This window comes from Aedes albopictus, chromosome 3 (genome assembly GCF_035046485.1).
Source record: "Aedes albopictus strain Foshan chromosome 3, AalbF5, whole genome shotgun sequence".
Lineage (NCBI taxonomy): Eukaryota > Metazoa > Arthropoda > Insecta > Diptera > Culicidae > Aedes > Aedes albopictus.
The window spans coordinates 388,569,956-388,583,949 of record NC_085138.1 but is presented as its reverse complement, the minus strand read 5'-3'; the positions used below and the strand labels follow the sequence as shown (position 1 = coordinate 388,583,949).

The following is a 13,994-nucleotide window of genomic DNA, read 5'->3' as shown; positions in this document are numbered from 1 at the left end:
TCTATCTTAGGTATCTTAAGTCATTAAGATATTTGGAAGGTCTGAGCACTCATTGATCACATATTAGAGTAACTCAACGACACGATGGTGGATGCAATCGATGATAGGAACTCACGTGCGCGATCGTGTTTGACACGATCGGTAAGGGCCGACTGTAAGCCCGAATATTCACCCGCTGTTTAGCCACACTTATCGAGGGCGCCTAAAGACAAACCAGCTAAGCAGTTCGCCCAGAGGCGCCGGTCAAGATGGAAGCAAAAAATACCCACCTAATAAAGCTACGAGAAATGAAAGAACTAATGGATCTGATCAATCCACCGCCAGTGTACATTGAAAGGATACCAGAGTTAAGAAAAAAGAAACCTGAAGATGAAGAGCCACGATCGTCCCGATCGAGGCTGTGGAGAACGAAGAAAATCATAGATTACACCAACCCAATTGACGAGATTCTGGTGCGTAAACCTCAACCGAAACCAGAACCTTCCAAAGCTGCCAAACCACCACGATCCGGAGGTAGGAAAGCGAAAAAGGTTGAAGCACCTCCAGAGATAGTAGCGCCGCCTGAGCGAAGAGTCAGTTTCATTGATTCGATGCCCAACATCTTGTGGAACTTTGATCAAGGAAAAGTTAAAGAAGTAGTTGAGATTCCAAAGTGGATGGAACCCTTGGATACGACCGGCTTCTTCGAGCCTCGCTATGATCTGCTACCGATGGAGTTGATCCTGATTATTTTCAAGCAAATTACCACCAGCGATCGGCTTGCTGCTGGTGAAACCTGCTGCCGATGGAACGAAGCATCCCATTACTACGAACCATTCCTGGACCAGACTTATTACCATTTCGATCGGGTTGAATTCGGTGATCAAGTTGTTCCGTTTAAATATTTTAGTAAAGGATTCCGGTATTACCCGCGATTAGTGTTCACTCAGGTCGAGTTCAACAAGCACAGTGACTTCTGGGAAGTTCATGGACTGTGGATCACGGAGCTTACCCTACGTTCTTGTGTCATCAGGAAGAAGAAATTCCTATCGATCATGCGGAACCTTCTGAACTTGCGCCGACTTGAACTGATGCAGTGTGATGAATTGTTCAAAAACTGGACCATCGAATACAACACTCAAGAGCCGATGTTTCCATTCTTCTTATTCAGCCTCAAGCACCTGTCGCTCTCCGGTTGCGACTACTTCAACGAGTTCCACTTCGAGCGTTTCATCACAATGGCCCCGAATTTGCAATCGATCGACGTGTCCAACTGCTTCATAAACCTGTACCTCTCCAAGCGGATCACAATGCTCGAACGAGTGATGAAATTGATCAGTCGCAATCGGCATCACATGAAATGCCTGAATCTTACCGACACTCCATGCGTGGATGATTTCACGTGGCATTGCCTGTGCGACATCGAAGGTCTTCGTCTCACACACTTCACCATGGCCTACAGTGAGCGTGTACCTCTGAAGGACCCCGGAATCATTCGATTCTTTACAATCCAAACCGAACTCACACATCTGGATCTGACGTCCTCCATCGGTCTCAATGACGAATGCATGCAGATCATCATCACCAGCTGCCCGCTACTGCACACACTTAAGATCCGTCGCTGTTGGCTACTCAGCGACGAAGGTGTCGTCGATATGCACACGCTTCAGCACCTCCGGGTCCTCGACATCTCCAGCTGTGAACGAATCAGCGACTTTGGCATCAACACATACATTGTCGGGAAACGTCATCGCGAGATGCACGAGATCTACCTATCGCTTCTGAACAACCTATCTGACTCTACCTTGTACTACATCATTGTGACCTTCCGAAACCTTCAAATCTTGGACCTGGACAGCACGGCGAACTCCGTCACAGACGAAGTCATTCAGTATACCATATGCTACCTGCATAACCTTCGGCATCTGAACGTCATCGCTTGCACGAAGGTAAGTGACATGACATAGATTGATCGGTCAGAACCATTTTCGTGTGATTTATTTTTGCGCATTGGATTTATTTCTATTCAATCAAAATAGAAACTTGTTTCCTTGAAGAAATCATTATCGAAATGAAACGGTGATTCGGTGTATCTTGCTGCCATGCCAAAACATTGCTCTTGAAGGAAATGATAAACTTTACCTAATGGAACAGTTTTCCCGAACGAAAACAGCAGCGTCTATCAGCTGTCGACGCATACAATAAAGTGAACTAACAAATCAAATAAAACAATTCACGTCGGCAGTGACGCCACTCAGCTAACGCAATCAGGCTCGTTTTTTGGCAACGACTGCCGGTACTCTGTTTTCCTATTTGTCATGAATGTAGGGGAGACAAATCGATTCGTTTGGGGATATTCAATCTTAAAGTCCAATGCCGTTTCTCATTTTCTACCTGGCTTGGAACTGGATTGGCGGAAAATGTGCAAACAAACGTCAAACACATTTCAGCGTAAGCAAACCCATGTCGGGTTGGGGTTGAAACCAGTGCTGAAAATGTCGTTTCGACATTTCTATCTTTCATAATCCTTTTCGGATCCCAGTAGGAATCCCAGCGGGAATCTCTAAGTCCTTAATGAAATCCCGGAAGGATTCTTTGCAGAAATTCGAGCAGGAATCCCTGATGGAATGCCGACTAGAATACCCAAAAGAATCTTTCAGAGTTGTCTATAGCAATGCCTCATGAAATCCCTGAAGTGATCCCAGGAGGAATCCGAAAGGAATATCTGGAGGATCTCTGGAAAGACACTAGAGAGGAAATCCTGGAAACAATTCCTGAAGATATCTCTAGAATATCTCATCTCATTTCTTCATCCTACTCTAACCCTCTACCCTATTCTCCACTCTACCCTCTACCTTTCCGTCTGTCCTACCGTCCACTCTACCCTACCCTACCCTAACCCTGCACTCTACCCTTTACCCTACCCTCTACCCTACCTTATATCCTATCCTTTGCCCTACCGTCTACCCTAACTACCCTACTATCCTCTAGCCTACCCTTCACCCTATCAGGTTGGCTCCAAAGGCACGTTATCCTTTACATTTTGTGCCTTTATTGGGCATTTGTGCCTTTACCATAACTCTCTACTCTACCGTCTACCTCAACCTCTACCCTTCACCCAAAACCCTCTACCCTACCGTCAATCAATCTATCATATCCTCTATCCTAATCCTCAACCCTGCTCTCTACCCGAACCCTCCCCCTTACCGTCTACCCTAACTCATTATTCTAACTTTCTAACGTACTGCCTACCCTACCATCTATCCTACTCTCTACCCTAACCCTCTACTCTAACCTTTACCCTATCCTCTACCTAACACTATACCCTACTCTCTATCCTAACTCTTCACCGTACCCCTCCACCGTATTGTCCATCCTACCCTCTGCCCTACTTTCTACCATAATCATCTTGCCTAATATCTAACCGACGCGTCGCGACGCTGATGCAACGGCGACCAGGGGGTGTTTATAGGGAGAGCAAAGAAAGGTAACAGGGGATCGCAAGGGGATTCAGCGGGGTACCAGGCCCAAGTTACACCGAAAACATAATCCGAAATAGCAAAATATTTACTTTGTCCTAAAGCAGTTGTTATGAAGTTTCTCGAAACATATTATGTCATGGATAAGTCGTTTTCATGATACCTAAAACTTATACACAGTGATCTTCTATTTAGAAGTCTTATTAAAGAATATATTTTGTTTTCTCATACAAACATTGCATGTTGTTTTCGATTATGTTGGGTATGTTCTATTTAAGTACACTTTGTTTGTTACCATACATGCTCAGTATGTTCTATATGTCATATTAGAGTAGCATTTGCAGTTTCTTGTTTAAGACTTGTTTTCAATCATGTTTAGACAAAACATAGTATGTTTCGTATGTTTATAATTAGTCGAATTTTGGTTTTCTGCAGTATGATAGAAAACATGTGAAACATAAACCTCATTCATTTTTTTGAACAGGGACATGCTACACTACCGATCCTAGAAATGTAGAATCGATTTTTATTTCCTACATCAAAAAATATACTCCTAACAGAATCTTAGCTATGAATACCTATATGAAAAAATGACAGGAATATATGTTACCACAACATATATGATTACTATAAGGGCCGATTTTACCGAGCATAATGCTCTTTGAGCCGCTTCAATGTATAAACTGTGATAATTATTTGATACTTGATATTTGTTGTCTTTCCAGATCGTGACAGATATCAAACCGTTCAAATGCCAATCCAAACATGAAAACCAACAACAACTACAACAAAATTATTCACAAAAACAATATCATGCCAATTTTGAATCATATCCCAAAACATGTATCATGCCATGTCACAGAGTGCCATTTAAGGAGAAACTTCAAAGAACACAAACATGGCTGCTACAATGGCCGACTTGGTCCCCTACTCGCGTTTTCAAGAGCACCAATCTTGAAAATTCGTAAACAAATGCGCTCGATTTGGAAAAGCTGCCTCTTTTTGCAAGTGAGCAAAGCCAGGATTAACAAGTGCGGCTTAGTTTGATGCTTCTTTCGTCAGATTTGTGCCTCTAAAGTTTGTATGCAAAATTACAAAGAGATTTCTTGATGTTTCACCTTAATTTTATTTCTAAATTATTAAATATTTATCATTAATTTGTTATATGTATGTATAAACTTGACAAATTCTTGAGAAAAATAAAGCATATTTGAGTTTTTGTGTTAAAATAAGATGAACACTATATATTTATTTTGATGCAAAATTCTTCAAAAATACTGATTTATAAGGCGCATTAATTTTATCGGGGTACAATAGTCTATTTCACTGTAAAAAATGATTGGCATTAAAATTTATGACCACAGTAAGGCAATTAGGCGTTAAAGTGGCTTGGTCGAATTATTGATGCATGTTGATTTTCGCAGTTGTCGATTTTTACTATTGACATTTTGAAACTTAATTCTCTCTCTTCTTGGCGTAACGTCCTCATTGGGAAAAAGCCTGCTTCTCAGCTTAGTGTTATATGAGCACTTCCACAGTTATTAACTGAGAGCTTCCTCTGCCAATGACCATTTTGCATGCGTATATCGTGTGGCAGGCACGAATATACTCTATGCCCAAGGAAGTCAAGGAAATTTTCTTTACGAAAAGATCCTGGACCGACCGGGAATCAAACCCGTCACCCTCAGCATGGTCATGCTGAATACCCGTGCGTTTACCGCCTCGGCTATATGGGCCCTGCTTGAAACTTAATTATTTACAGTAATAAAACATCTTGATTGTCAAGGCACTGTTTTCTAGAATTTGTTGAAAATATATAATGGAAAACATACTAAGATACATAATCAAGTATGCTCAGATTCATATAGAACATGAATATGACATCACAAAGATGTTGCGCAAGCTCCACCTTCTGCGCTTTTTCAGTCGTATAGCAGTCTGCAAATCGGTTTTATAGCTTCACAACAAAACTTCGTAACTGGTCATATTGGAGTCGAAATAATTTCTATAAGACATGTTGTGTTACTTGGGGGAGATCTCAGGAGAGATTTCGGGGGTCTGAAAAGGTTTTCGAAAGCATTGCAGAGAGTTTCAGAGGATTTTCAATGGGTTTTTAGGCGTTACAAGTATGTTTTCGAGTAATTCCGAAAGTCTCATGGTTACATGGAGTCCGAGTGGATCTTAAGAGGGTTTCGGAGGCCTTTCAGGTAGTCTCAGAGCATTTTCACCAGAATGCGGCGACGTTACGAAGCAGTTTTCGTAATTTTCAGAGCGTCTCAGATGCGTTACATAGGGTCCGAGGGGGTTTAATGGGGATTTAGGAGGTATTTCAGGAAGTCTCAGAGTATTTTCGGCGGGATTCAGAGACTTAATGGAAGTGTTACGGAGGAGTTTTTGGGAGTTTCGGAGCCTCTCAGGTGCGTTACATGGGGTCCGATGGGGGTTTAAGGGGGATCTAGGAGGCATTTCAGAGAGTTTTAGAGCATTTTCTGCGCAATTCAGAGACTTTATGGAAGCGTTACGAATGAGTTTTCGGGGTTTCGGAGCCTCTAGGTGCGTTACTGGGGTCCGAGAGACATTTTGGCGGTATTTCAGGAAGTGTCAGAGCCTTTTTGGTGAGATTCAGAGGCATTACGCAGACGTTTTCGGGGTTTTCGAAGCCTCCCAGTCAACACGCGATCGCATATGATGTTGCATAGGATGCAAAAGTGGAGGCGATATACGCACACTTTACACGTGGTTAAATGGAAGCATGTACGCATATGGCCCCCGATATAGCGTCCTATTCAACATCATATAAGACTTTGTGTTAGCTGGGCTCTCAGGTGCATTACATGGGGTGCGAGGAGGTTTCAGGGAGATCTTGGAGGCATTTTAGAAAGTTTCAGAGGGTTTGTAGAGACCACATCACAGTATTTTTTTAAACGCCCCTGAAATACCCTTTGATTTAAAGGTGTTCTTGAAACCCCCTGAAACGACCCTGACATATAATGCATCAAAACGCCCTTAAAATCATCATAATCCATTTGAAATTCCTCTGAAACCCCTCTGGACGCCTTTAATAGGGTCCATAAACCCAATGAAACGCAAACAAATCTTGACAGAACGCTCTTAAAAGGCTCCTCATATTCCCTCAGATGCGTTACATGGGGTCCGAGGGGGTTTAATGAGGATTTAGGAGGCATTTCGGGAAGTTTCAGAGTATTTTCGGCGGGATTCAGAGACGTTATGGAAGCGTTACGGAGGAGTTTTTGGGGGTTTCGGAGCCTCTCAGGTGCGTTACATGGGGTCCGATAGAGGTTTAAGAGGGATCTAAGTAGGAGGCATTTCAGAAAGTTTCAGAGTTTGGTGGGATTCAGAGGTGTTATGCAGGCGTTTTCGGGGGTTCAGAAGCCTCTCAGGTGCGTTACATGGGGCCCGATGGGGTTAAGGGTGATTTTGGAGGCAGTTCATGAAGTTTCCGATTCAAAGGCGCACAGTGATACAGATTTGAAAATACGTGGCAAAAATTGCCAAATTATAGTAGTCTGCTAGTTTTAACCTAAATGAATACACTGAAACATTATTGAGCTGCTAATTTCATATTAATGGCATTTTCTTTGTTCGTCGATTTCTTCGAACGAATTCCGAACAAAATTGCTGTTTTTCATACTATTTGACTATATACATATCATTATTGTTGCGGGGTGGACTTTCTTCGGAACGAATAGACAAAAATTGAAAGCAGCTTTAGTTGGAGCAGCTTCAATGCTGGAAATACATAATTTATTACACTATAAACTAATTAATTAATACTAAAAACTCTCTTACATTTGGCTATCTTCACTCGCACTACGTCCACCTCTTACCACAACAGTTTACTTTCTGCTTCGGACTGAACCGTGTTGCCAGTTTCACCAAACTCAAATCTTTCCCAACAATTACACTAGTTTACAGCATTTTTGAACTCGGTAAGCTGATGATCATTTTTGGTGTAGAATCATGCCCTGAGTTCGAAAACGCGAAAGAAAAAAATTACATTAGAGTGGAAATTTTTTCGACTCTCCATACAAGGCTGATGATTTGAAATCGATTTTTGTTCTATTTTTAAGCAAAGTCGCTCACTTCAAACATCTCGTTCTCCGTAATCAATGCTCCGATTGAGCAGAATTTTTTACTGTAACTCGCCTACATATGATATGTCAAATAAACGTCGAAAAAGAATTTTTAAGTTGTTTTTTTCTTATTGAAAAAAAAAATACATTTCTTCAAAAAAATTTGAAAATTTTGCTAAAATTTAAGAAGATCGTCCCTAAAACTCGCCAATATCTTGAATTTCATCAATCTGACGCAAAACCTGTATTCGCATGATCGAATGGTATTGTATTCAGCTTTTAATTTATGGAAAATGATTTAAAATTAGATGAACAAAACGTAATATATCTGAATTTTAGTAAATTACATATTTTGAAAAGTTGCAAAACTCGATATTGAGCTAAAACTCAAAAACTGTTCTACTTAAAATTTTTTGAAGGTCGGTTTCGAAATCAGCACTAAATTGTGCTTCAAAAATTTTGGTCGTTGACAGAAGTTCACAACTTTCGTTTTATTTTGTAAACTTGTGTTATCATATCATATCATTTGGCAGCTCTTGCAGGTGCAATTTTCTTTGATCAGTTCATGCTTAGACGAGCATTTGAACCGAATATCGGCGTGAGGAGTCGCTGGGAGCGATTTGTAAGACACTTTGAAGTTGAATGATATGTTAATTTTGAAGCCAACAGTATTATTTTAATCTCTTCTTCCATTGCAGGTACCTAATATACACAAGAACTTACGAATAAACTTCCGGAAGCTATTAAATTACTTATATTATTAGACTTTTGTACTAGTTGAACTTGCTTGTGTACTTTATCAAAAAATCATCAATGTTTCCATCAGCAGCTATTTAGCGCTGTAAAACGATACAAAATCATGATTACCAATTTATTTAAAAGACAGTCAACGCTCCTGATATTGTACATGCATGATCGATAATACTGAAACCCATTTAAGAGATGTTCAAAAATTGAGTTTCTGCCAGCTTTTCTCAAAATTGGACCATTGTGTCAGGTGCGCTACATCGGGTGCGAGGGGGTTTCAGGGAGATCTTGGAGGCATTTTAGAAAGTTTCAGAGGGTTTGTTTGTAGGGACTACATCACAGTATTTTTGAAACGTCCCTGAAATACCCTTTGATTTAACGACGCGTAGTGTGTCATCAGCATCATTGAAATCTCGCTCGAAATTTCAAAGTGATAAAACTCAGTTACCAAAGCGCAAATTCGGATGAAAATGTATCATCCCATATGCTCACTCGTGGTGAGTGTGATGATACTTTTTCTACTGCGTGACTGCAAAATTTCCCGTTTTTTATCACTTCAAAAACGCGAGGCAAACAATCATTGAAAATTAAAAAGTCAATGATTCCTATGAAAATTCTGTGATGCACCAAGTCACCTTAAAGGTGTTCTTAGAACCCCCTGATACGACCCTGACATATAATCCCTTAAAATCATCATAATCCATTTGAAATTCCTCTGAAACTCCTTTGGACGCTTTTAATACGATTCAAAAACCCCCTGAAACCCGCCTGAAAACCCCTTGACGCGCCCCTGAAATGCTATCAAACACTCCTAAAACCTATAGAAACACCCTTAAAATGTTCCTGAAACTCTCTTAAATGACTCTGAAATACCTTAAAACACCCCTCAAACCCCTTGCAACGCGCTTTAAAGGCTCCTAAAATCCCTTGATTTTCCCTTAAAGCCCCTTGAAACGTCCTTGAATTCCCTAAATATTATTGAAATGTCCCTGAGCTGAGATATTGACGAATCAAATAAATTTTACAACAGCGCCATCTTTTTTCTATTCTTAATCACTTAACCTAATATACAGCTCTTTTGTTCGCTAGGGCACTACGTGAGCGATTCCAATTGGCTGCTGAACTATAACACTTTTGTATAGCGCCTAAATGTATTCTATTATTCTACTTTATCGAACTATCCGCTTCTTGCGCTGCTTTCAGTTCCAACCCTATCAAGGTATCTATGTTCTGTGCATAAACTACGTAGACTCATTTATGGCCATCTCAGAAACCCCCCTCGTCCCCTTCCCTCCCTGTAGACTTTTGTTCATACAAAAATTTGGAAACCTGTATGGAGCATAGACTTTGGCCTGAGATATCTGTTTTAAGAAGTATGAAACACATATATACTATAAGGGCATGAGTCCAAAAATCTGAATAACCCGAATCCTATGAATCGGACTATTAGGATATTATTTCGCTTTGAAATTAGCTGAATACAGTGTGCCCAAGATTGTTGAAATTAGTGATGACTGAGGGAATCCAGCTATCCTACCAGCAATCAATGGGTGTGGGTAAGTATTTTTTCCTCGCCGATGCTGAGATTGTTCTACTGACCAAATTACTACTCGTTGGCGTCAATCGATTCCCACACGTGTTGATTTGGACGCTTACTTAGCGCTAGATAAATGTGGTTACGATGATCCGTCTCGTGAAAGGGTCATCGTCATTTTAGAAAGACGGCCTGCCCACTTTCCTTATTGCTGTTCCTAACATCATATGAGTCGTTCGTCCGCCTATCGAATTCGTTGAACCTGCACATCGACTCAGACTCAGCCAACTCAGTACCATCCCATCCGTCGGGCCGTCCTGAGGTTTTATGCAACTCGTGCGCACAAATCAACAGGAAGATGAAGCTGATTGAGCCAACCCCAATCGAACCAACCCCGCCCGAGCCAGACTTTGGCAACCTCCCAATCGAAGTGAGTCTCTTGAAATGGGCGCCAACAGGATCGACCTAATTTCACGCTCTTTTTCCCCCCCAACGCAGCTATTGGTATCGATCTTCAAGTATCTTTCGACGGGGGATCGCAACGCCGCCAGCTACACCTGCTGGAAGTGGTACGAAGCGTCCAAGTACCTTGGCTTCGCCCGGCAGATGGTACTCCACCTGGTGGGGATCGAGTTCGATGATGGGAAGCCACCGGTGGCTGATTTGCTGCAGAGTCCGCACGTTTACCCGGTGCTGAAGCTGACCCGCGTCAGACTGCAGCAGTCCGTTTACAGTCAATTTTGGAAGGACTTTGGTCCGGCGATCAGCGAGATCACGTTCGAGAAGTGCATGATCTGGCGGGAGCGGATTATTAAAGTGTTGAAACATATGAAGAATCTGAGAACGGTTTGTTTCGTGGAGTGCGATCTGTTGAGAGATGATTTATTCAAGGAGTGGAAGTTTATGGAGAATGGACTGATGGGGAGATTTGAAAGCGTTGCAACGTTGAGCTTGGCGAAGAACAATTTCACGGAGCTGCAGTTCGGGGCTATTGTGGAGATGATGCCCAATTTGACGGTGCTGGATTTATCCAACTGCTTCAGCTATGTAGACTCGATCAGCAAGACGGTCATGCTGAGATGCATCTTGCGCTTCGTATGCGAGAGACAGTGTACGATCAAGGGATTGATCATGAAGGGTATCTCGCTGGACGATATTTTCTTGCGGGGGCTAAACAAAGCGGAAGGTTTGCGGCTGGAGAATTTCAGCATGGTGTATCAGGAGAAAATGCCTCTTAGGGATCCGGCGATCATCCAGTTCCTTCGACAGCAGTCAGAGATGAAGGTTTTGGATCTGAGTCAGTCCATTGGCATAACGGATTACTGCCTCGATCAGATTGTGCATCACATGAAGAAGTTGGAAATTATCAATCTGAACAATTGTTGGAATGTCTGCGACTACGGAGTAGCGCAAATCTTTCGATTGCAAAATCTAGTGAAACTAGATTTGTCCCAATGTCGGATAACGAAGAAATCTATTGTGGATGGAGCGGTGCACTGCAACAGAAAACTATTGAAGGAACTCCATCTCGAACAGATTGATACTTTGGATGACGATTGTGTGGTGAGGATAGGAGCCAATTTCACTCATCTGACGGTCCTTAACATTGGTGGATCCTCTTCGTGCATGACTGATTGGTCTGCGCAGTATATCTTCTGCAATCTTACCAATCTCGAAGTGGCTAATTTTGAGAGGAGCACAAAGGTAAAGTCTCAATTTTGTCCGTAAGTATTCATTAACCTTTGTAAATTCTACTCCCCTAATGCGATGACAGTGAAAATAGTTTTGCTGCCAGAAAAGATTTCGATTTAAACCTCGCTGATCTTGAGTGTAACAACTATTTGTTAATCGAGCGGCTAGACAGCCGTTTCGCATTTAGTATTATTTAATCTCTAATTGTAAGTTAGTATTACCTAATGGGATTCAAGTGTGCTGAACCTGATTTCACGATGCTTCCAACAGAAGTAGGTTAAATCAATTAATCATTTATCAAAAAACTAATCAAAAAATCTCCACATCTCAGCTGTTGGTGAAGATCTTCGAATATCTCCCAGTTGCCGATCGCAGAACAGCCAGCATGGCCTGTTGGCGATGGTACGAAGCCTCCAAATACCTGGGTTTTGTTCGGAAGATGTGCTTGCATTTGGTTGGCGTAGAATTTGACGACTTCACATCTCCAGTTGCAGATCTACTTCAAAGCAGCTTCTGTTTTCCTGTTCTTAAGTTAACTCGTGTCAAACTTAATGTCTACAGCAAGTTTTGGGCCAAGTTTGGACCGTTCATCCAGGAGATCTCTTTCGAAAAATGTATGATCTGGCGGGAGCGGGTCATTTCGGTGTTCAAATACATGCCGAATCTACGGATAGCGCGCTTCATTGAGTGCGATCTGCTGCGTGATGATCTCTTCTTGAACTGGAAGTTCTTTGAAAATGGAGTCGTCAAAATCTACTTTCCCAGCATCGAACATCTGAGTCTTTCCAAGAATGCCTTCAGCGAGCTGCAGTTCAACGCCATGGTGGATATGATGCCAAATTTGACCGAAGTGGATTTTTCCAATTGTTTTCGGAACGCGGATCCTACGCGGAAGGCACAACTGCTGAACTGTATTCTGACCTTTATTCAACGCCGACAGAACGAACTCAAAAGCCTCAATCTCAGTGGCGTTCCGGTAGATGACATATTCCTCCGAGGTATGGTCAGCGCACGAGGGCTCATGCTGGAAGAACTTACCTTCACTTATCTGGAAAAGATCCCACGGAAATTGCCTGCTATCATCGAGCTTCTTCAACGGCAAACAGATATCCGGGTTCTTGATTTATCTCAGTCTACTGGAATCACTGATTACTGTATAGATCAAATCGTACGAAACATGCTGAATTTAAGAGTGATGAAGCTAGCCGGATGCTGTGGCGTATCTGACTACGGAGTTGCACAGATCTTTAAGCTTCGCCAGCTGGAAGTCATAGATCTCTCCAAGTGTCGTATCACGAAAAGAGGAATCATGGATGGGGCGTCTCACAGCTCAAAGACTGTTTTTCATGAACTTCATCTGGAACTGTTGAGTCCCCTGGATGACGAATGTATTGTAAAAATCAGTGCAAGTTTTGCTAACCTTAAGATTCTGAACATGGGTGGGTCGGTACCTGGTATGACCGACATCGCTCTTCAGCACATATTTTATAATCTAAGTCATCTTGAACAACTAAATCTTGAGAGGAGTACTAAGGTTGTCTATAAAGATCTTAGCCAAAACTATACGGCACACTAAATCTTTGTCATTTCCACTTACAGCTTACGGATGCTGGATTCACTGGAATCGATCTACCGCAGAAGACGTTTGCCATCTGGGATATCGAAGAAACCTTTTCCATCGACCGACTGAAGAAACTTAGAGTACTTAAAGTTTCCGGGTGTTACAAACTTACGGACTTTTCGTTGAGATACGCTTTTCGGTTCATGGAACTTAAGGAGTTGAACTTATCCAGATGTCATCAGGTAAGCTAACGTATTGACGTCCGTAGAAGAGGTGTAACAAAAATTCGTTTTTGGTTTTCACAGCTCTCGAAGCAGGGGATCGAGAAACTAGTAACAAACTGTCCAGCGTTGGAGTATCTGGACCTGAGCGAGTGTCCCAACATCAACGACTGTTGCGTTGAGCTCATTGCGCAGAACTTGAAACGACTCAGTACGCTGAAGCTGGCAAACTGTCCACTGGTCAGCGAAGTTGGTTTAAGTTATCTGTCCGAGCACTGCAAAAACCTGAAGGTTCGTATTGTGAATGCTCATGTTGTTATCGAATACTAATGAGTTTGTTTTATTCTTTCTTTTTCCACCCAGTACTTGTACGTTAGAGGATGCTTCAAGCTGCCCCCGGATATCTCAGAACGACTGGCTAATATTTCCACACTTAGACAGGTGTACAAATCCTAGAACATACATATTAATTCTACTAAAGTCTGAATTCTGTTTTTTTTTTTTGTTCTTTCCGTCAAAATGAAATGCAAATAAAATATTATTAATAAGCACTCATGTTATGACTTGTCTATTTTGTCCAGAAAAGTGTCCTTGAATGGATTATACGCACGCGCGTAAACTAAGTCACGAGGTAAGGAGGAATGAACATATGTCCATGTAGGTAAAACTACCAAGTTCGAATCAATT

General features: G+C 41.8%; 1 protein-coding gene across 3 annotated transcripts; it reads left to right on the top strand.

Moving 5' to 3' along the window:
* The first annotated feature begins 121 nt into the window (after positions 1-121).
* Positions 122-13,862, top strand: LOC109418895 (F-box and leucine-rich repeat protein 13). 3 transcript variants are annotated; one of them, XM_029875398.2, is made up of 5 exons: positions 9,881-10,263; positions 10,332-11,537; positions 13,125-13,328; positions 13,392-13,598; positions 13,671-13,862. In XM_029875398.2, the coding sequence occupies exons 1-5, from the start codon at positions 10,192-10,194 to the stop codon at positions 13,761-13,763; spliced, it is 1,782 nt and encodes a 593-aa protein (XP_029731258.2). In that variant the 5' UTR covers positions 9,881-10,191; the 3' UTR covers positions 13,764-13,862. The 3 variants fall into 3 exon arrangements, with proteins under 3 accessions (XP_029731257.2, XP_029731258.2, XP_062711923.1); XM_062855939.1 differs by lacking the exons at positions 9,881-10,263; positions 10,332-11,537 and adding exons at positions 11,596-11,797; positions 11,857-13,059; XM_029875397.2 differs by lacking the exons at positions 9,881-10,263; positions 10,332-11,537 and adding an exon at positions 122-1,928.
* Positions 13,863-13,994: the final 132 nt, after the last annotated feature.

Bases quoted from the DNA above. Each gene is read 5' to 3' on its own strand.
- LOC109418895 (XM_029875397.2), top strand. From the start codon at position 249: ATGGAAGCAAAAAATACCCACCTAATAAAGCTACGAGAAATGAAAGAA. The intron at 1,929-13,124 runs GTAAGTGACATG...TTCCACTTACAG, and splicing joins ACGTCATCGCTTGCACGAAG to CTTACGGATGCTGGATTCAC. The intron at 13,599-13,670 runs GTTCGTATTGTG...TTTTCCACCCAG, and splicing joins AGCACTGCAAAAACCTGAAG to TACTTGTACGTTAGAGGATG.